The 20,885-nt window shown below is 36.5% G+C and overlaps 1 protein-coding gene across 5 annotated transcripts in view; it reads left to right on the forward strand.

Moving 5' to 3' along the window:
* The window catches only part of CERK (ceramide kinase), a 41,709-nt gene that overhangs the window by 17,551 nt on the left and 3,273 nt on the right, over positions 1–20,885 (forward strand). For all 5 annotated transcript variants that reach the window (XM_027639756.1, XM_027639758.1, XM_027639760.1 and 2 more), the window contains exons 7-12: positions 8,453–8,527; positions 10,426–10,578; positions 11,378–11,483; positions 13,952–14,022; positions 17,870–18,075; positions 20,315–20,523. In XM_027639756.1, the coding sequence (XP_027495557.1) occupies positions 8,453–8,527; positions 10,426–10,578; positions 11,378–11,483; positions 13,952–14,022; positions 17,870–18,075; positions 20,315–20,523 (820 nt within the window). The remainder of the gene's footprint in view (positions 1–8,452; positions 8,528–10,425; positions 10,579–11,377; positions 11,484–13,951; positions 14,023–17,869; positions 18,076–20,314; positions 20,524–20,885) is intronic.

Genomic DNA, 20,885 nt, shown 5'->3' on the forward strand with positions numbered 1-20,885 from the left:
GATATTCCATAAAGGCACCTAACTAAAGCTGTTTGTATCCAGATATAATTACTGATCACATGCAATTTTATTTAGGCAGAGTATTTTGTAGAGGAAATAAAATCTTGATGTGTGACTTTAGAATTAATTTACTACTTCTTTTTTTGTGGCTTACTGTGTGTTAATGTGAGCTAAAATGTCAACAGTAGTACTCTTCTGAACACATTAATGAGTGGAATTTACTGAACAGATAAACCTGATAAATATTTTTCCAGTTCAAAATGCTCTACAAATTTAGTTAGAATTGTATAAGAACCTCCCACTGGTCTGTCAAACTCCAAACAAATGCTAAGATTTCTTCTCTCTCTTTTCCTCCATTTGTTATCACAGCAAGTATAGGGCAACTACAGCTGGGGAACAGTTTTGTTTCCAGACCAAGTTGCAGTTTCTGCCCATTTTCAGAGGTGCTGTACATTCACAGTTCTCCACGTCAGCCACTTTTTCAGGCCATCCTGACTACTGTCATTTGAGAGAACTCATTCTTCAAATTGAGGTCTTTAGTGATTTTAATACTGTTATTTTTATTGACAATGAAGGTACTCTTTGGATCAGTTTTGCTGTTTTACATCTAGTGTCCCAGGTGTTACTTCACCCTGCCCATTTGGTCCTCAAAGGTTCCTTCAAAAGGGGACCTACAAGATGACTCTCTCTTCCTGGACTGAGTGTTGCATCAATTTAACAACAACTCTTTAATTTTGAAGTCTCTGTAGAAGAGACAGATGGACAGTTCAGTGTCTTTTATATGTTGTTCTCTTTTTCTTGTCTGATGCTTGAGCTTTGAAATAAAGAACTGGGATGTGAAGTAAACATTGTGAGCTTCTGATTAGAATTAAAATAAAGTTTTCTGAGAAAATTTAGCACAGGTTGTAAAAATACACCAAATGAAGTAAGTGTGGCTTTAGGTGACTAATGTTACACTCCTTACATCTTTGAGAAGAATGTGTCCAAATCCAAATGATCTGAATTGTTGCTTGGAAGAAGCTTTATCTTTTCTGCTTGCAGTACAACAAATGTTAGTTATCTAAAAATTGCAATGTGAATATCCCCTTATGGTTTTGCACTCTCCTTGTTGGCTAGCACATTAAGGGTTCTGTATAACAGAATTACTGTAATTAAGTATATCCTGATTTTATTTGTTAAAGCTTTGTATTAAAGTCAGTTTGTGTAACAAAACTCACAAGGAAAGAATTTGAAGTGTTCTTTTCTTCCTTTTTCTTATTTGGGAAAATTTCTTGAACTGAAGATTTTTTGCTTACATGATTATTTTCAGAACATTTTGCCTTCTGGTGATAATGTGACCATAAAAAGATACAATTGAAAAAACAGAACTTTTCTTTATCCTTAGGAAAGACTAACCTTGCTTTTTCAATAATTTCTTAATGCATTTTTTTCCAATTACACCCAAAAAGTATGAGATTTGCTGATGTTTTAATTTTGTTAACATGTATCAAGTCACTTTCTTCTCTTACACATTTTAATGTTTTGTTTGTTGTGTTTTTCCATTGTACGCTTTTGCTTTTTGAAGGTATACTGTATGTTCTATTCCTTGAACTAACATGAGGTACAGCCTTGTAGTCAGTGCTATAATTCAAATATTTTCTCCAAGTCATTATTCAAATCCCTCAAAAATTATTTATAGTGGTGTAGAAGGAAGCTGGTCTTAGAGTTCTATTAATTCATTTTTTGGAAGAAGATAATATATATCTTGATCTGCTTGTATGTTGTACAATATTTAGAATGATCCATTACTGTATCTATGGGAAGGTGCTTATTTACTGAAAAAAGTAGTCAAATCACTAAAAAATCTTAACACTTTCTTAACACATCTAGACATTACAGAGACTTTAAACTGAGTATGAAAGCATCAAGAGTTGGTTTTTTGTTCTGATTTTTTTTCAGCTCTTGGTGAAGCTGTTCTTGGTTCATCTTTGCTTGATATAATGGAGTTCTAGCCATGTATTGACCCCAACAGATACCTTAGTTCCATCACTAGTGCAAGAAGTCTGTTCCAAAAATAAGTGAAATTCTTAAAAAGACTTTTTTTTTTAAACTAAACTGATAGTCCTGAAATACAGCACGCCAAAAGTAATAACGAAATATAAATTATCCATCTAGAAAAACTTAATCCATTATGTTCTTTCTAGGTCTTTATAACCCACCTTTATTTAAAAATCCTAAGAGCTCATTAATAGATATTGAAAACAAACACTATCCATAGTTTAGAGATTAAAATCTAAAGCTCTGTGTGTCTTCTGATACGTGGAGATAGTTTACTCAGTGATTTTTTTTATGCTTTAGGGAACATTTTTATGAAATAGCTTGTGTTTTTATTGATATGAATAAAAGGCTTCTACTCAAATGGCAGTTTTAACTTCTGAATTTCTCTCAGTTGCAGCCATTCTTTAAATCTACCAGTGGAAATTGATTGATTGCTGTTGTAAACGGATTTGCTGTTAAGAGTACTTAGAGGTTATAGCACACCCATGAAAACCTCTGTTTGGTTATTTCTTCCTCCCAGCCTTAAAAGCTAGTTATGTCTTCCTAGCCTTAAAAGCATGTTCAGCCATGGAGTCTCACTGCATTCAAAGTAGTAGTGTGTCTCCGTAGAATTTAAAAACAGAGAATCATTTCTGTTACACCATGTAACACTGGGTTTCGTCCAAATGTTTTGGTATTGCAACTGTACCCTCTGGAGTAAGCCAAAGTAATTCGTTGTTCTTATTAAACTTGGCACAGAATAGGAGGACAAAGCTGTCAACTGCTGTCAGAGGACTCCTTAGTTAAAAAGAACTTACTAGATTAAATACTCTAATGATCTCAGCAGGTAGAAAAAAAAATCCCACTTTATTCTGTGCTATGACATAATAGTATTTATTCCAAAATAATACAAAATAATATTATAATGCATTTATTCCAAAACTCAAATCTGCAACCTACCCTGGGGATAGGGGAAAAATTCTTCCAAGCAGTAGAGAAGATTTAATAAAGTGAAGACATGAGTTAATAACTACAGTGATTTTAGGCTCCTATTGTGGCCAGATCACTCTCATTTTTTTTTTGTGGTCAACTCTGTAATGTCTAGGATTGAATCATGCAGTATGATTATAACCTGCATGTTGATGTGTAACTGTAGAAGTTAAGAATGCTAAAGATGGCCCAGGCTTCCTGTGTGAAGGGAGTGTAGAAAAATGGTGGAGGATCATTCACAAACTTAAAAAACAGATTCAAGTCAAATAATGAAGCATGACTGGACTCATATTCCTGTCATGTAGAGTGTAAAATTCTCTTGAAAAATGTGCTATAGCATAGCAATAAAAGCTATCTTTTTCTTTTTTTAAATTACTCCAAGTGATATGGCCACAGCCTTCTCAGTTACATTTGTAATATTTAATGATTTTTGCTGTTTAGTTAGCATCTCATTTCATAGGTCAGTGTATCTTTGAAATCTGAAGTGTAATGTTTTATGCTCCTCCTTCAGCATTTTAAATCCATTATACATCTTGAAATGGCAGTCTTAGAGCTAAATACTGCATTTAATGTAGTGGGCCTGCTGTGGAGACAACTAAGTCAAGATTACTTATTCTTGTGATATTAATTTCATCTCTTAAATTTGCCATTATTGGATTAATCCATTTTCATTATACTGTGTTACTGAACTTAGGCTGAAGTGATTATCTATCAAGAAATCCCAGACCAAAATCCTTCTGAACTCCTTCTTTTTAAGCCAGTCTGTTGTTCTGCAGATGTTAAACTTGATTTCTCAGTCTCTGGATGCAGAAAGTAAGGCGTATAAAACTTTGAGTAGGAATATAAGTGTAAGCCCAGGCCATTCATCTGTCCCCGTAACAGTAGCTTCTCCCCTTATTTTTCAATGTGCCAAGTCCTTGTCATTTAAAACTCACTTCCCAGAAAAGTCACTTTGTAGATTTTTTCAAAATACTAAATGCTGTTTGATGCGAGAATGTGCGGTTACTCTGTCATTAGTGTGACTCACTTGACATTTTATCTGTGTCTTCACAAAAATACTGCACACATGTGGGAACCCCACTGAAGTTGCTGTTCTTCTGTTTTCAGTACAGAATCTTGTTCTCATACTGATTTGTCTGAGGATTCTGTGTATGCTGTGGGAACACCTGCCCTTGTCAAGAGTAACTCATGGAGCAATGCTCATGAGCTTTGAAGTATTTCTGTTTCTCTATTAAATTCACTATTTTCCATAGGATCAGCATCTAGCTGACTTGCTTCTTTCACCTGCTTAGTTCAGTACTTCCAGTTGTTTGTAATTTGTTTCATTTTCCATCAATAAAAGCATAAAAATAAATATTTATCGCCTACATCATATGTGTGTTTTGGTTTAAGAAAACCTAGTTGTGAGTTAGTAGTCTAATCATATTTCAGATGATTAATTCTAGCACTTTGATTTTTTTTTTGTTAGTCCACAGAATCAGTGGCATGAACCCTCCCATACAACGAGGAAATCATTTGGTTTTGCTTAACACTTTGGTGGTTCTATGACCAATTTAAAGCTTGTGACTTGGTGTCTGAGCACGTCTGCATGACTTGTCTACTCACAAATATCCAGCAATATTCACATGTAAAGGGGAAATCTTGTGATTTAGCTGTACTACATTCTGTGTTGTGCGGTCCATCACTTTGCTTTCCTTAATATTGCTTTAGCAAAAACATTTTATGGGGAGTACGTGCTCTTTACTAATTTAAGTATATATCTTGATTAATTAGAAGGAAGGACTTCTTTGATAATTTTTAAATCACTAAATGTATTTATATAAAAAATTTCATTTTTCGTATTTGGGGAGGGAAAGAACGTAGAAGAAATTGCCTGTATAACAACCATATGGCTGTAAGATACCTTCTAATAATAAACAGATTTCAAGGAAAATGTATAAAGTCTGGTAAAGATTCCAAATAATTATACTTTAACAAAACCAAGTTAATGTGCCCCCTGCATACTTCACAGAATCACAGAATGTGCTGAGTTGGAAGGGATCCACAAGGATCATCGAGTCCAGCTCCTGGCCCTGCACAGGACCATCCCCAAGAGTCATGCCATGAGCCTGAGAGTATCATCCAAATGCTGCTTAAACTCTGTCAGGTTTGGTCAGGCTTCATGTTTTCAATAAGCTCCTAACACCAAAATATCTGGCATGAGAGCTTTCTTTAGCTCGGACAATTCAGATGTTCTGCTATCTACATATGGTGGCAAGGAGCCACCATCATTGAAATGTGCTAGCCCTATGCAAGACAGTTATTGTACTAGAGTAGCAGTTGGAAGCCAAGCAGAGTAATCTGCAGCACTTGAACACTGGTAGATGGTGGCATTTTAGGTAATGGAGTTAATCTCCTTAGGGTGAGTGTCAGTTTGAACTTGAGACTCAAATTTTCATGTTTGCATTTGGTGTCTGCAAGTGAGATAGACATCTAAACTCATGTTACAGCCAGGGGGCTTCTGATCAATATGGTCAGTAGAGCCTGTTGATCTGCTGTTGCATCTGCCGGTCATATGCAGATGTCTTGCTTCCTAAGGCCCTCCCTGGGAGGCCTCTGTGTGAATCAAGCTTAAGCTGCCATCAGCTATTCCTGACAAGATGTCCTTGACCAGGATGGAAGCTTTGACATATTTATTGTCTGCTGTGTTACATGCACACATATAGCTATGTATAAGTGTCTTAACCTGACACTTAATCATTCCTTTGCATGCTGATTTTCTTCTCTACTAGCACAGCAATGCAAAAATTAGTTTCTATACCGAAGATGCTTTTTTAAGTGAATTAAGGCCCAGTTAGCAAGCAGTCCAACTACTTTCTTCACATTTGCATGTAGTTCTGTGCAGCCCATAAAAACCTGTTTTATTTTCCTTCATTCAGGCTGTTGCCATTAAAAATCCCCAAAGAAAAGCTGGCAGAGCATGTCAGAGTTTTTCTGTTGATTTAACCAGAGCATAAAACAGCCACTGCCTAACACTAGTTGAGTCACACTCTGTGAAAACTTCTTGCCCAAACTGTGTACTCTGGCAATCCTAAACTATTAATCAAGGAATATTATTCAAGCTGTATTTGCATTCTAATCTTGTTTTTCATATTAGACATATACTGATGAAATAAGCCAGATTTTGATGGGGTTTGTGTGTGCATCTCTTCTGAGTGCTGTTTCAGCAGCTATAGATTCCACATCTGTTGAAGACCCACTTAATGGTCTAGAATTCTTGTTTGGATAAAAAGTATTCAAAGAGATTCAAATCCTTAGTCATCATGAACATTTTTGTGACCTTTAAACTAGTCCATTAGGTTCATGCTAGATGTGATGTTATGTTCTCTTGGCAGGTATATAAGGAATGCCATACTTACCTCCATGTAAGTGTGTCACTGGTTTTGTTGCTCCATACTATGAACTCTGAGAGAGAAAAAAAACATTTACTGTTTGTAGTTGATAGTCCTCTGTCATGTCTGAGGCAGAGGGATGATTTGACACTTGGTAAAAAGTGTTGATGTCTTCCCCAGTCTCCCATTTTAGATTCTCAGAATTAATTTAAGACTTCAGTTTTAATTTTAGCCTTTCCTTACTACTTAATGAATAAAAATGAAAATAAATTCTATGTAATTGCCAAACAGATGAATCACTTTTTAATGACTACAGAAAATCACAGGGAGATAAGCCTCTGGTGTCAAAATGTAGCTTTCATGAATTACCCTCTTTTCCTCCCACCTGTAGTGTAATACTACTTGAAAGCTCTGTTTACATCAAGACAAATGTGATTAAGGTAATTCTAGGAGCAGAATGCACACAGATCTGAAAGAAATGAGAAAGGTTGGATGAAGTGTTAGGCTTGTACATTTAACAGTAAAAGTTCTGGTCAGATCTCTCACTGGCTAATTTTTTTTGTTTGTTTTTCTTTTCAAAAGTAGTGAGAATTTTATTTTTGCCTAATTGAAATTCACGAGTTAGGAGGCAGAATGAAACTGAAAAACTTGGCAGTAAAGTATAGCTTCAGCTTCCAAATGCTGCTTAATATTTTTTGCTATAAAACTCTAAATGTGATATGAGATCATCATCTGTGTACCTTGTCTATTACGGTATTGAGTGAAATTGGAGTCCTGTTTCCTGTGCAATGGCATGTGCCTGTAATAGTACACTTGCACCATCTTGAACCTCAGCCTTGTAGCAAGAGATTTATTTAGTCACACTGTTTCTTTTGTTTTGCAGTTTTGTTATATATAAATTCTCTTTAATTGGCTCATGGAGCTGCTTCTTGTTCACTGTGGCAGATTTCTGCATAGTGTTTACGTAGTAGAAGCTTCTGTTGTGCCATTCATAGGCAGGGGAAGTGTTATCCATGTTCTGAGAAGTGAATTGGAGGGAAAAGGATTGTCTTTGCTCCTATTGACTGCATGTGCCCTGTTTTTGAAGTGAAAAAGAACCAAAAGTGGCTTTTAAATAGTGATTGCTCATTCCTCCAGTTTTAGTTTCTGTTTTAATTTGATCAGGCCTCAAAAATTAAGTACTCTGTATCTGAGCTGCTCTTCAGCTAGTGTATTGGTAGCAAATCTGATAACATTAGTTAGTTTTTCTTTGCAGATATCTGGCCTTGACTTTGATGGAATTCAATTTCATGAAAGTGATGGGAGAAAATTTAAGACAAATTTGGAGTTACATGCTACAACAAATATGCTTCTGTATGTCTGGACCTGACTTACAAGTCCCTGCTCCAGAGTAGAAACCAGATCCCTATGTTAGGCTCTTGTTTTTTATAGGGCTCAGGGAGAATTGTCCATTTCTAAACAGCACATAGGTGAAACCTAAAGCTTCCCCCCTTTCTTCTTGTAGGTATTTTGCATCAAGACTGTAAAGGTACATCTCTATCCATTTTGCTCCCCTATCTAGAAACTAATTCCTGAAAGCAAGTATTTACTAATTTTCAAATAATAGAACTGGGCAGAAGTTTCTGGTTTAAGACTGAAGGAGGAGAGGATGTTGACATCCTGGAATTTAGATCAGTACCACAAAAAACAGGAGACCAGTCAACCTCTCTTCTTTTCATGAGATCTCAATGAGCAAGAAATCATAAGCAAAGGAGAATCAGTGTATGCCTGCCTTAATTGATATAAAAGCTATAATATAATCCTGAAATATTCCATATAAAATAACTTACTTCCCTTCACTAACTGCTATATATTTATTGCTTATATTGTGAAAATGTTTGTTATTTGTATGGAGAGAGATAACTTTTACTCATTGGGGAGAAAATGTTACAGCTTAAATAATAATATTTGTATCTTTGTTCTGTAAAATAGAAAGGGGCAAACCAAAGGAACGTAATGCTTTTATTTTGGAGGACCATGCTCATAATACTTGTTTTGCAAATATACAAACTGATCTCTAGTTTTTTGTTTTTCAGGATCAACAGATTGCATATGCTATTCAACTGTTGGCATTTCTGATCCAGTAACATCAGCTCTTCATATTATTGTCGGTGGGTGGTCATAGTTTGCTGTTTTGTTATGAAAATGATGAAAATAGCCCAAAATACTAATTTCATTTAGTTCTTTCTATATGTGTGTGAAATATAGTTTGAACATAATGGCTGAGTTGAAATATGAAGTTTTTGTCTAGGATTTAAGTCCCCAGTGTGGAATACAGGAGGTTAAAAATTAATTGCTTTCTCTATAGTAACTCATTGTTTTCAAGGGATTATAACATTGCGAAACTTTGTCTGGTGCTGAAGTTTTCCTGCATTATGGCATTCTTTTGAAAATAGTAAAATGCATTAAGCAGTATCATTTGTTGGACTGTATCTCTCTAGATATGTATATCTGTCTTAGAGAAAGCTATTCAAGTGCATATGCACTTGAGTTAGTAGTATTTTGTCCTGGTTGTCCAATTGTCCTGTGCAATTCAATGTTCCCATGCCAAGTTAGAAGCATGGCTTCTGCTTGACTGGAATTAGCTGATAATTCCCATTTTTTTTACCATGTGTAAGTCATATATTTCAGGAGCAACTAGGGAAGAAAACTGATCTTCAAAACTCTTTGAGTGTGTTGTTGTAAGCAGGAATGCTGACATTGCCACTCTCAAAGTCCCCTGGTAATGGAATCCCTGAACTGCACAGACATCTTGGCATATTCAGTGCATTGTGATTTGTGATGTCCATCCTGTCTGCCATATACTGAAGAAGCATGGTCACCTAGTTCTTAATACTGAATTTGAAAAATTATGCAAGGTGGTATTCAGTTTTAACGATGATCTGTAAGCGTAAAGGAGAGAATTTCCAAATGGCAATTAGTTCATTATCACTTGTTAGTGAGTGTTTCACAGTTGCAGTTTTAGGTTCTGGTGTTGCCAAGGTTTACACTTGTGCTTCTCTAACGTATGGCTAACTCTGCCCAGCATCTGTAGAGTTTAGGCCACTGGATTAGGATTGGAGAGTGCCTTTAGTATTATACTGTCATAGTATTTCAGTTATTAAGTCACAGAATCACAGAATGGGTCAGGTTGAAAGGGATCATCTGGTCACAGTGGATCATCTGGTCCAACCTCCCTGCAAAAGAAAAAACCCAATATATCAAAAAAGCAAAGCAACAACACCCCCTCCACTGCCCTCTACCCACCCCACCCTGCCCCAATACCCACCACTCCAAGGCTTACACTATGAGGACATCAGAGCAGTGGTGTACTCTTTGTTTGTAGGGATTTTCAGGATTGGATAATCCCTGAGTGACCAGATCTGACCTCATAGCTGAACCTACTTTGAGTGGGAGGTTTGATGAAAAACCTCCTAAGACCCCTTCTAGCTTGAATTATCCTCTTATAATATGACATAGAGGTTTAAGTAGTATCCAGGAGATGTACAGAAGATACTACATCGATCTGCTCAGGGAAAGAGTTGTCAAGCATTGATATAGAGTGCCCATGGAAGTGGCTGAGTCGTCATCCCTGGAGGTCTTTAGAAGATGTGTAGATATGCCACTTAGAGACATGGTTTAGTGGTGGACTTGGTGGTGCTGGGTTAACTAAGCTGTACTTGATGATCTTAAAGGTCTTTTCCAATCTAAATGGTTCCATGGCTCTATCCCCTCCTACTGCTACAGGGTAAATGAGTGTAAATTCTTCATTATATATTTTTAGCATACTAAGCCCTTTCTTCTCACTTAGTGCTTAATACTTTTTAAAGTATGAGATTAAATTAGTATTAATTTAAAAACTGTTTTTCCTTTTCTGCATGAATAAGAAGTGCATGCATATGTGACACATGTATTATGACAAATACAACATATATTTTTATTTTTAAAGATTTTGCAATGTTAAATTTACTATTATGTTTGCAGTTGCAAATAAAATGTCAATAGAACCTTGCACTTATAATCTTCATAGGTGACTGTCAACCTCTGGATGTCTCTTCTGTACATCACAACAACATGTTTTTGAAATACTCTGTATCCTTGCTGGGTTATGGTTTTTATGGAGATATATTAAAAGATAGTGAAAAGAAGCGGTGGATGGGTCCGATGAGATACGACTACTCAGGTAACTTGTGTAATTGTTATTTTGTCAGCATGTAAACATATTGGAGCAGTTAATTTATTCTCTCCAAACCAACCTTCTCTGAAGCTGTTAAACAGCCGAAACAGGCGGAACCTGATTTTAAACTCTTTTTAGTACCAAGCACATTGGATCACATCATATAAAGCTCTGTAACTTTGGGGTTAACATTGACAGTGGGCTCATTAAAGTTGTGTTGAATATGTGCCACCTAGTGATAACTGCCTAAAAAGTAGTTAGTTACTTCTCTGTCCTAATCGTTTGGACTTTCCTTTTAGTCACTTAGAGGGAGATAGACAATCCTCTGTCTTAGACATTCAGCTGATGGAATGAATTTTTAATTTTGCCCTTCATCTAGCACTGATTATAGAGAGATAAGTGATTTAGACTTGTTAGCTAATATTTGGATAAATCCTGTGCTAGTGGAAATTATTTTTTGCCTTCTTTGATTTATCTTGTGTTACTGAAAGAAGATGCATGAGGAGAATTTTAGTGTAGGCCAGTTTAAGATTCAGCAGTGGCTACATTTTTTAGTTGGCTTTTAAAGATGTCAAATGAAGTAATGGCACTTTGGGCAAATGTTAAAAAGTTGGGGTGGTGGTGTGGTATTTCCTTGTTCTTTACAGTCTAAAACAACATATGACAAAGAGCTCTGAATTTGAGGAGGGCAACTATTGTTTTGCAGTCCTTAGAAAAGGAAAGAAAGGAGCAATCAAGGAATGTATGCAGAGATGTTTGCAATGTGGATTTATAAGACACTTCATAATACCGTTTTTTGTTTTAGGCTTCAAGACTTTTCTTTCTCATCATTATTATGAAGGAACAATTGCTTATCAACCAGCAAAACACACATTGGGATCTCCACGAGATAAAGATAGTTGCAGAACAGGGTAGGCTAATGTTTGGCTCTGGATATTTGGCGTGAACTATTTTAAAAGGTCTGTCCATAAACAGAGGTCACTGAAGTGTTGTTTTTAATATCAAAATGCTTGCTCTGAAAGAGACAAGCTTATAAAAAAAGTATTGACTCATTAAAAAGAACACACTTTATCAGGTCATTAAACAAAAGTATAATAAAATTTTGTTAGCTGGTTCTCCCTCCTCCCTCAAATTTAAGTGAATCAAAGTATAACAGCACAGGACCCAGTTACAAGATGCTGAGGGTACTATGCTGTGTTAAAAAATTAAGTCTGAATGCCCCATAGCTTCTACAAATGGAGATAATAATTCAAAACTTCTCAAGTGTTCATACTGTAATTGGATCTGGCAATTTTAGTAATTGTTTTAGTACCATGATAACATCTGGCGTAGCTTGTCCTGAGAACAAGTCCTCTCAGGAATTAGCCTATTTATACAACTACTATGATGCTGTATATTCTGTGTGATATTCTTCACTTGTTTCTTCAGTCAGGGGGCCTACCTTAATCTTTCAGTGTTCCATCATTTCTCTCTGCTTTCACCTGCTTGAAGTTATGCACTAGTATTTCTTCTTCTTCTTTATATATGAATTTAACTATCAGAGATAAAGTAGTTGTCACAGCAGCCAACAGCACAGAAGGATACAGAGGAGCCAGAAACTTTGTCCAGAAATGACATGGAACCTGATGAGACTGCTGTGCTAGTGCTGTGACATGCTACAGATCACAGTCTCTAGTATTAGCTGGAGCAACTATCCTGATCCATCAGATGGAGGGGAAGCTCCAGATGGAGAAAGCTGTCATCCAGATGTCAGTAAGGGAATAAAGAGTACCTGGTGCCTTGCAGGGGATTTTATACATGGTAGAGTTTAAAATCCTGAGAGAAGTAAGCAAGACCAAAACTAGAAATGCAACCCCGAACTTTAGGAGAGCAGATTTTGGTTTGCTTGAGAATCTTGGTAAGATTTTATGGGAGACTGCCCTAGAGGACAAAGAGGCACACAAGAGTTAGTTGGTACCTCCTCAAAGCACAAGAATAATCCATTCTGATATGCAGAAACTTGAATAGGAAAGCAATGTGATGAGCAATGAGCTGAGTAGTAAAGAGAAGGTGAAAGTGGAATGGGTTGCTTTGGAAGAACACAAAAGACATTGCTTAAACATGCAGAAATGAAATTGAGAAAGCCAAAGCTCAGGTGGAATTGAAATCAGGGAGGGATGTGAAGGGATTATTTAAGTATATCAAGTATACCAATTATAAGAGAAGGGTAAAGGAATTATGGACCTGCTACTTAGTGGTATGAGGAACACAGTGATAAGATATATGGAAAAGGCTGCAAAATTACTCCTTTACCCCACTTTTCACTGATGTAGTCTGCTCCCAGGCCATACAGGTCCATGGATGAAGGGGAGACAGTGGATATTACATACCTTGACTTCAGCAAGGCTCTAGCAAGACCTTTGATCCTGTTTCCTGTAGTATTGTTAAAACAAAATTGATGAGGTGTGGACTAGGTAAGTGAGTAGGGTGATAAACTGGCTAGACTACTAGAAAAGCTGTGAATACCAAGTCCTGCTGACAGGCAGTTATTAATGGTGTCCCTTGGGGATCAATACTGGGGCTAACACTGTGCAATGTCTTTATTAATGACTGGGACAGTTTCAGAAAGTGTGCTCTCAGCAGTTTTATGGATGACACCAGATTGGGAGGAGTGGTTTATGTTGAAAGTCAGGGCTGCTGTTCCAAGGGACCTTGGTGGGCTGAAGAAATGGCTGATAGGAACCTCCTGAAGTTCAGGAGACACCTGTACCTGGGGTGGAATAGTCCCATGCAGCAGTATTGACTGGGCACTGACTGGCTGGTAGGCAGCTCTGCCTAAAAGAACTTTGGGATCCTGGTGGCCAGCAGCAGTACCTGAGCTATCAGCATGTCCTCAGAGCAAGGAAAGCCAACCTTTTAATGAGTTTTCTAAGCAAAAGAGAAGTCAACAGGTGAGGAGTGATTCTTCCCCTGCACTCAGCACTTTTGAGATGGATTTTTTTCTAGTGTGTCAGTGTCTTTCACTGTTACAGCAGTTAAATATTGGAACAATGTGCCCAGAGGTCTGTGGACTTTTATCCTTGTAGATCGTCAAAACTTGACTAATACACTGACCACCTTGATCTTATAAGACCAGCTTTTAGCAGAGGTTTGGATCACATCAGAGGTCCTTTCCAACCTATGCAGTCTTATGGCTCTCTACTGCTCTTATCTCTGACATCCAGTAATCTTCAGCACTGTACTTAAGTACCTGCACTGCCTGCAGGGTTATGGTGATTCATGCCACATCAGGGTTGTCAGTGCTGTACTTCATCTTGTGATGGGGGGATGGGTAAAACAAAAAAGGTGAAATGAATAATAGTGGTTTTTTTCAGGAACTGAATGGTATTTTTGTTCACAGATGTTACATTTGCAAGAAAAGTGAACAACAGCTGGCAGAACAGCACAAGGATTGTGGATTAAAACATGAAGGTAATTTGTCATAAAAAATAAAATGCTGTAGTATTATACAAATTTTTTTTTTTTCAGAATATATCAGTTCAAGTGTGTGTATATTTTGTTTTTTAAAACATTTTGAATTACTAGATAATCCATTGTTTCTTTAAGGAAACATGCATGTAGGTAAGTGTCATCGTCCTCTTGTACTTCACACTGGTGAGGCCACACCTCAAATCCTATGTTCAGTTTTGGGGCCCTCACTACAAGAAAGACATTGAGGTGCTGGAGTTTGTCTGGAGAAGGGAGCAGAGCTGGTGAAAAGTCTGAAGCACAAGTCTGATGAGGAGCAGCTGAGGGAACTGGGGGTGTTTAGCCTGGAGAAAAGGAAATGGCCTCAAGTTGCACCAGGGGAGTTTTAGATTGGATATTATGAAAAGTTTGTTCACAGAAAGGGTTGTCAAGCATTGGAAAAGGCAGCCCAGGGAAGTGGTGGAATCACCATCCCTGGAAGTGTTCAGAAGTAACCTGGGTGTGGATTAGGGGTGAACACAGTGGTGCTGAGTTGACAGTTGGGCTTGATGATCTTAGAGGTCTTTTCCAACCTAAATGATTCTATGATGCTATGATTCTAAGTATGTGAAAAACATGTGAGGTGTCTCTTCCACCCAAACCTCAGAAAATTCTGATAAAATTACACTAATTACTTGTCTATTTCAATGTGTTTCTTTTCTTTAGCAAAAGTAGGACTCTTTCTGTGAGAAGGACTGAACTGATAAACTGTGAGGTGGTATAGAGGGATAAGGATAAGGTTTATTAAGATAACTTTTAGAATAAATCAGGATTTAAAATTTGTGCTTGTTAAAGTCACCCTATGTAAAGCTGTTTATTTAATATAACTGAGGTAGTGAACTTGGACAACTAATAACTGATCTAGTGGACTTATGTATTTCTGTACAACATCCCACCGATACTCAGTATAAATGATAAATGAGACTTCTCTCTTTGTCTAGTTATGCTATCCTCATTGCATTTTTGCCCCCATTCCAACCCCTGTGCACACTTCTGTGGATCTTTTCTTTTAATGGGCATAATTTTTCTTTCCTTTTGTTAAAACAGCTGTTAATATATTGAATTCTGTGCAGTAATCCTCCTAGTTGTATATCTTTATGTCTGGCTGCTGCATCCTAATGGGAAGAACTGATATTGATACACTTGTGACCTTGCTAGAGAAAGATATATAGATTCAGTTGGTTGAGTTTTGCCTTCAGCCTTGGCTTATCATCTTGGATAAACCTCTCTTAAATAGTAGGCAGGCTTCCTGTGGATGCTTGTTTTTGCTTTTACTCTCTTTTTTTTTTCTTCTTTCAGAGCCCAGTGACACAAAAATTTGGTCCTCGGGCCTTAGGACCTACACTGGCTCATAATTATTGTTATTTTGCACTGTATTTGTGCCAGGTTCTAGACATCTAGACATCTTTTTTAGTTCTAGACTCAAAAAAGTGTATCATCATATTGTGGAGGTTGATTGGTAGCATAAAGACTGTATATAGATTTCTGTGCCAACTTGAATTCTTGTTACATGTGTTTATGTACAGTGCTTTCATCCCAATTACTGCTATCAGATTTTTTATACAGTCAAGAGATGGCCAAATTGATGTATTTCTTGATTTGTTTTAATCTATGCCCAGATTCAGCTAAAGAAATTGCTTTACATAATATAAGTAATTGGTATGAATAATATTATAAATATGATAGTAGTTTTTTTGGTAGGAAAAAAAAATTTTTTCTTCTTGAGAAATAACTGTAGTTAAAAAATGCCAACCATTTTTCTTTTGTTTCTGGGGGGGTTTGGTTTTTTTTATGTTTGGGTGGGTTGTTTTGCTTGGTTGGTTGGTTGTTTTTTAAATTCGCGATTTCGTTACCTTTCATCCAGCAAAGGAGCTACTGGAAAACTACAAGTTAGTGAGCAATCAAGACTGCTTTAGCCAACATTCCACATGATATTAAGCAGCTGATTATGTAGGATATTGTTTACTTAGATTCATATTACTGCTGGTAGCTGGCTTTCTTTGCAGTCCAGTCTCCATGCAGTAGTGGTAAGCAAACAATACAATCAGCTACTCTTGATTTGCAATAAAAAGGATTTTAAATGTCCACCTCAGATAAGCTTTTTACTCAGGAGGGTATATTAGCTGATTCTTTCATTGTGCCTACTTGGTTTGTGTATGATTCAGTTAAGTTCAGGAGGATGCTTGATTGGCTGTCACTGAACATATTGTATTGTGCAGAAGTGTGTGTGCATGTGCTAAGTAAACATTGGATGTTAGTACTTTATGCTGATTTCAGCAACTTGGAGCATATGTACACAATAGGCAGTTGAAATGAGTGCCGTTTATGCACTCCCTGCTTATGATTGCACTATTGTAGGAAAGATAGTTTGAGCAAGTAATTTGTGCTGTTACAGCGATGCACCCCACAGAAATGAAAACAGTTGGTCACTGAAAATATGACAAATACCCTGATTTTGTTCTTACTTGAACAGTGTAGGATTTTTTTGAGTAACATGCTGAAATTTATACTGAACGGTATTTTTCCAGCAGGTGAAAACCATCTATTACAGTAACATATATAAGCATTCTACTCTATGTAGACCTTAAGGGAGACTTATGTATTACAGTAAGCATACTTCAAAACTTATTATGTATCTAGACACACTTACAACTAAATTACTAGTGCTTCTCAGATAAACAACAAATGGATTTATCAGTAAAGTGTGTTGTTTTCGTTTTGTTGTTTGTGTATCAGAAAATGCCTGTTGTTTCCAGTTCCAGTAGTTTCTTATGTTCTGTTCACTTACCTTCATCTCACAGCAGGGTCTTGTCATTTACCTGCAGCCTGAACAAAGTCATTCTATAGTCTAACATTTAAGTCTTTCTCATGTCTCTTAAGATACATGTTTTGAATCTTATTGATATTATTTCTTTTGGTAATGTCCTGTTTGAAAGCAACATAAAAAGATCAGCAGTAAAGCAAACAATACTAAAAACTACTGTGGTAAATGATGTGAAAATGTTGAATTTAAAAGCTGCCTTTTTTTTTTTTTTTTTTTGCTATTTCTGGTTTGTTTCTCAGGAGATAGAGGATAGTCTAGATGGAAAAAAGAATAAAGTTTTCTGTTTTCAAGTTGACAAGTCTATTGTCACATTATAATCTTACTCTCTTTTTCCTGGAATTCTGTTTTTCTTGGTTCTGTTACTAAAGAGTTGGTAATAAGAAGTTTCGATGAATAAAAATTCCAGGGAGCAAGAGAAGTTCAAAGAGTGAAGACCAACTATGGAATACTTTGCAAACAATTTTTTTCTTCTTCTTTTTTTTTTTCAATGTATAAAGCTTGGAACAAGTCAATTCAAAATGAATGCATAGTAGACTTTAGGTTCAAAATATCCTAGACAATTGTAATAATGATCTCTAAAGTAAATGTGAAGTTCCTAAAACTGAGACAGTAAAGAATACCAGAATTTCAGGACATGGAATATATAGCATAAATATATATCATCTATAATCCCATCAAAAAAGTGCCTTGAAACCCACTGTAAGTTCCCCAAATGTGGGGAACTGAATAATGTTAGATTTCCAAGTCTATACCAGTTCATATGCCTCAAAACCTCTACGTTGTTTAGGAAGGGAGAAGGAAACTTTCTCTTTTGGTATGTGAAAAATATGGGTTTTTTTTTCAAATGTAGTTTATTTTAGATATTCATTGACAGTATGTGAATATGCCTAGTAAAAACTTTAAGTTGCCAATAATGATCGCTTTTTAGTGTTCTTGTGAGTAGATCAACTGACAACCTGTATCCATGTCTTTATTGATGTGTTTCAGAAGGTGAAGAAGAGTGGAAGGTTATTAAAGGGAAATTTCTAGCCATCAATGCAGTAAATATGAGCTGTGCCTGTCCACGAAGTCCAAAAGGTCTTTCACCAGCAGCTCATTTGGCAGACGGTTCAGCAGATCTCATTCTAGTTCGTAAATGCTCCAGATTTGATTTTCTACGGTATCTTGTCAGACATACAAACCAAGATGATCAGGTGTGTATTCCCTTTGACAGTGAATTCTACAGAGTCCATCTAGGTTTTAAATATTGATATTCTTATATGACAAAAATATCATCTACTAAGCAGGTTTGTTTGTTTGGTTTTTAAAGTTTATACTTTTTGGGTGACATAATCTTAGCATGTGTATCATAAAAAAAAAAGGCAGTCCAAAACATTTTACCCAAGTCAAGTCTTTGGCCATAGCATCCTAACAAAATTCCATTTTTGCCAATTGAATTTGGTTTTGTAACATTTTCTGTGTATTTGCTGTTTGGACAATATTTAAAGTTATCACAACTGTGCCACCATATAGTTGTCATGAAAAACTACTCACAGCATGACATAGCTGAGGTAGATGAGGTAAGGAATAATAAATCACTTCTATAAACTGTATAAAAATGTGATTTAGAAGAATGTTACCAGAACTGCAGTTTCATTGTAAACTGCAGGCTTTTTGCAGAATTTTATTACATATATGTGACCAGTCTACAAGCTTTATGCATTCAGCTTCAAAATTATTTCTTGCATATGTTGTAGCTGTCAGAAGGGAAGATTCATCACTGCTTTGGATTGTTGTATCTGTTGAAACCAGAGCTATGGCTGTGAATACAGACATTTAATATTTGTCACAACCTGGTGTCATTAACATGTTCTGGAAATTAACTGAACAATGGACTAATGACATATCTAGTGCATAGAAGCAATAACAAATCTCACATGTTTATGATGCTCTGTAGAAGAATTAGCGTAGATTCTTTTTCCTTTATTTCCTCATTACCAGTCCCTGGGACATTGTGTGTGTATCTATATACCTTCTTCCTGCTGTTCTCAGTCTCCTCTTCTTTCTTTCACTCATTCTCACTCATTGTTCCCTTGATATTTGCGACCATTTGAAGCCATCCCTGGCTATCTTTCAAACTGGCTATAACATTTATCAAGGGACTACATTCTGCTTGGGCTTGAGACGTGAGAGCATGTCGAGGTGACTGCAGCCATGGATGCCAGCTTTTGCACTTGAGCTTTTTGGACAAGGACAGTGCTCAGTGAGCCACATATCCATGGACCACTGGTTCCAAGTGTGGAGTTTGACATCTTCACAGTTTGTCTATGGTTAAAAGTTGAGGGAAGGTCCCTCCAACTCTGCTTTTTCTGATTGTCACTATGGCCATTCCCTTTCCAATGCTTCAGGTTTCTCTCTGAGTTATGCTGGTTTTGCAGTTTAGATTAAATGCAGGGTTGTACATATGTCCTTATGTCAGGTTAGTGTCCACCATAATAGTATCCTTTTTGGACACTTAATGAAATATGAAAAGAAAAAGAAAGGAAAAGGAAGAAAAAGCTGACTGTATGTCAATATAGACTGGTTTATGCGTAAACTGTTTCTTGTTCACTTTTGCTTCCTTGCCATCCCCTTCCGATAGACACACACAGACATACTCTATTGCCTTTTCTAAATGACCTGTCTCTATTCATTACAGCTTACTAAATATTTAAGTCCATATCAGTTAAGTTGCTTTCAGGGCAGGTGGAGGAACCCTCTAGTTTGATTGTCCCTTTAATTTATGAGTCTCGTTTTAAAGCATTTGTACAATATTGTAGTGTAAATCTGCAGCCTCTGTTATAAATCTTTTAATTGACCTGCTTTTTCTAGCTGAATTAACTAGTTAAAATTATTTTTATTTTGTTGGAATTTAATAATATTGCTCTCTATTCTTATTTTCATGTACCCCCAGCTCTGTGATTTGATCACGCTGCCATGGAATTCTCACCTTCTGGGCATTGTTCCAAGTGCAAAGACAGAAGACTTTCATAAAAGCCCATGTGTCTTAAGGATTGTAGTTGAACAGGTCCTTAGGATGGTGCAGAGATACAATCTAAACCCTTTTGACTTTGACACCATGTTATAATATTTCTGATATGTTATTTTAAGTATTTTTTATACTCCATTTACTTGTAATCTCAGAACCTGTTACCTGGTTATCTGTAAAGTGGCAGTATTGCAGCTGCTTGAGGAGGACCATCGAGAAGTAGAGTTCCATTTTGGCTTTACTGTCTTTCAATTGTGCAGTTATTCAAAACCAAAAATCACTCTATGCCTCAGGTAACCTTCTCTGGAAAACTGGAGTGGACAGACTTTTCTTGAATACAAAATGCTGCATACTGAGTTGCTTTACACATCAAGTGTATTTAACTGTAATTGCCTGACTTGCTTTATTTATTTTTTTTTTTGTAGTTTGACTTCCCATTTGTAGATGTTTATCGGGTGAAGAGTTTTCAGTTTACATCAAAGCTTTCAGAAGACAATGAAAGCAATGTCATGGACATAGGAAAGAAACGTTTTGGTCAGTTCTGCAGAGATCATCCAGCCTGTTGCTGTAATATTGTTAATAGCACCTGGAATTGTGATGGAGAAACTCTGGATAGCTCAGCAATTGAAGTGAGGTAAGCTTTGATTTTTCTCTTTATATAGCAGAACACATTAAGCCTTGTCACTGATTTTAGAAATGCTCATAAAGACATCCATAAAAGGTACCTGTGCATAGCAAATTTGAGTCTTATGATAATAAACTTAAATTTTTTTGTTACCTTTCCAAAGCATACTGCAACCACATATGTTGTAAATGATCAGTCTGAGTGAGATAGATGGCCCTGCCTTTGAAGTCATGCTTACTACTTAGGAACTGATATTATGTGCTTGAAGTGCTTGAAGTGAAGGTGGTGTTGGGAGGATTCTTTTTGAATTAGTGGAGTGCCTCATAACTCTGAGCAATAGCTTTTCCTATTAAGCTTAAGTAAGCATCTTT

The sequence above is a fragment of the Corapipo altera genome, unplaced genomic scaffold (assembly GCF_003945725.1).
Source record: "Corapipo altera isolate COAL_440 unplaced genomic scaffold, ASM394572v1 1b, whole genome shotgun sequence".
In the NCBI taxonomy this organism is placed as follows: domain Eukaryota; kingdom Metazoa; phylum Chordata; class Aves; order Passeriformes; family Pipridae; genus Corapipo; species Corapipo altera.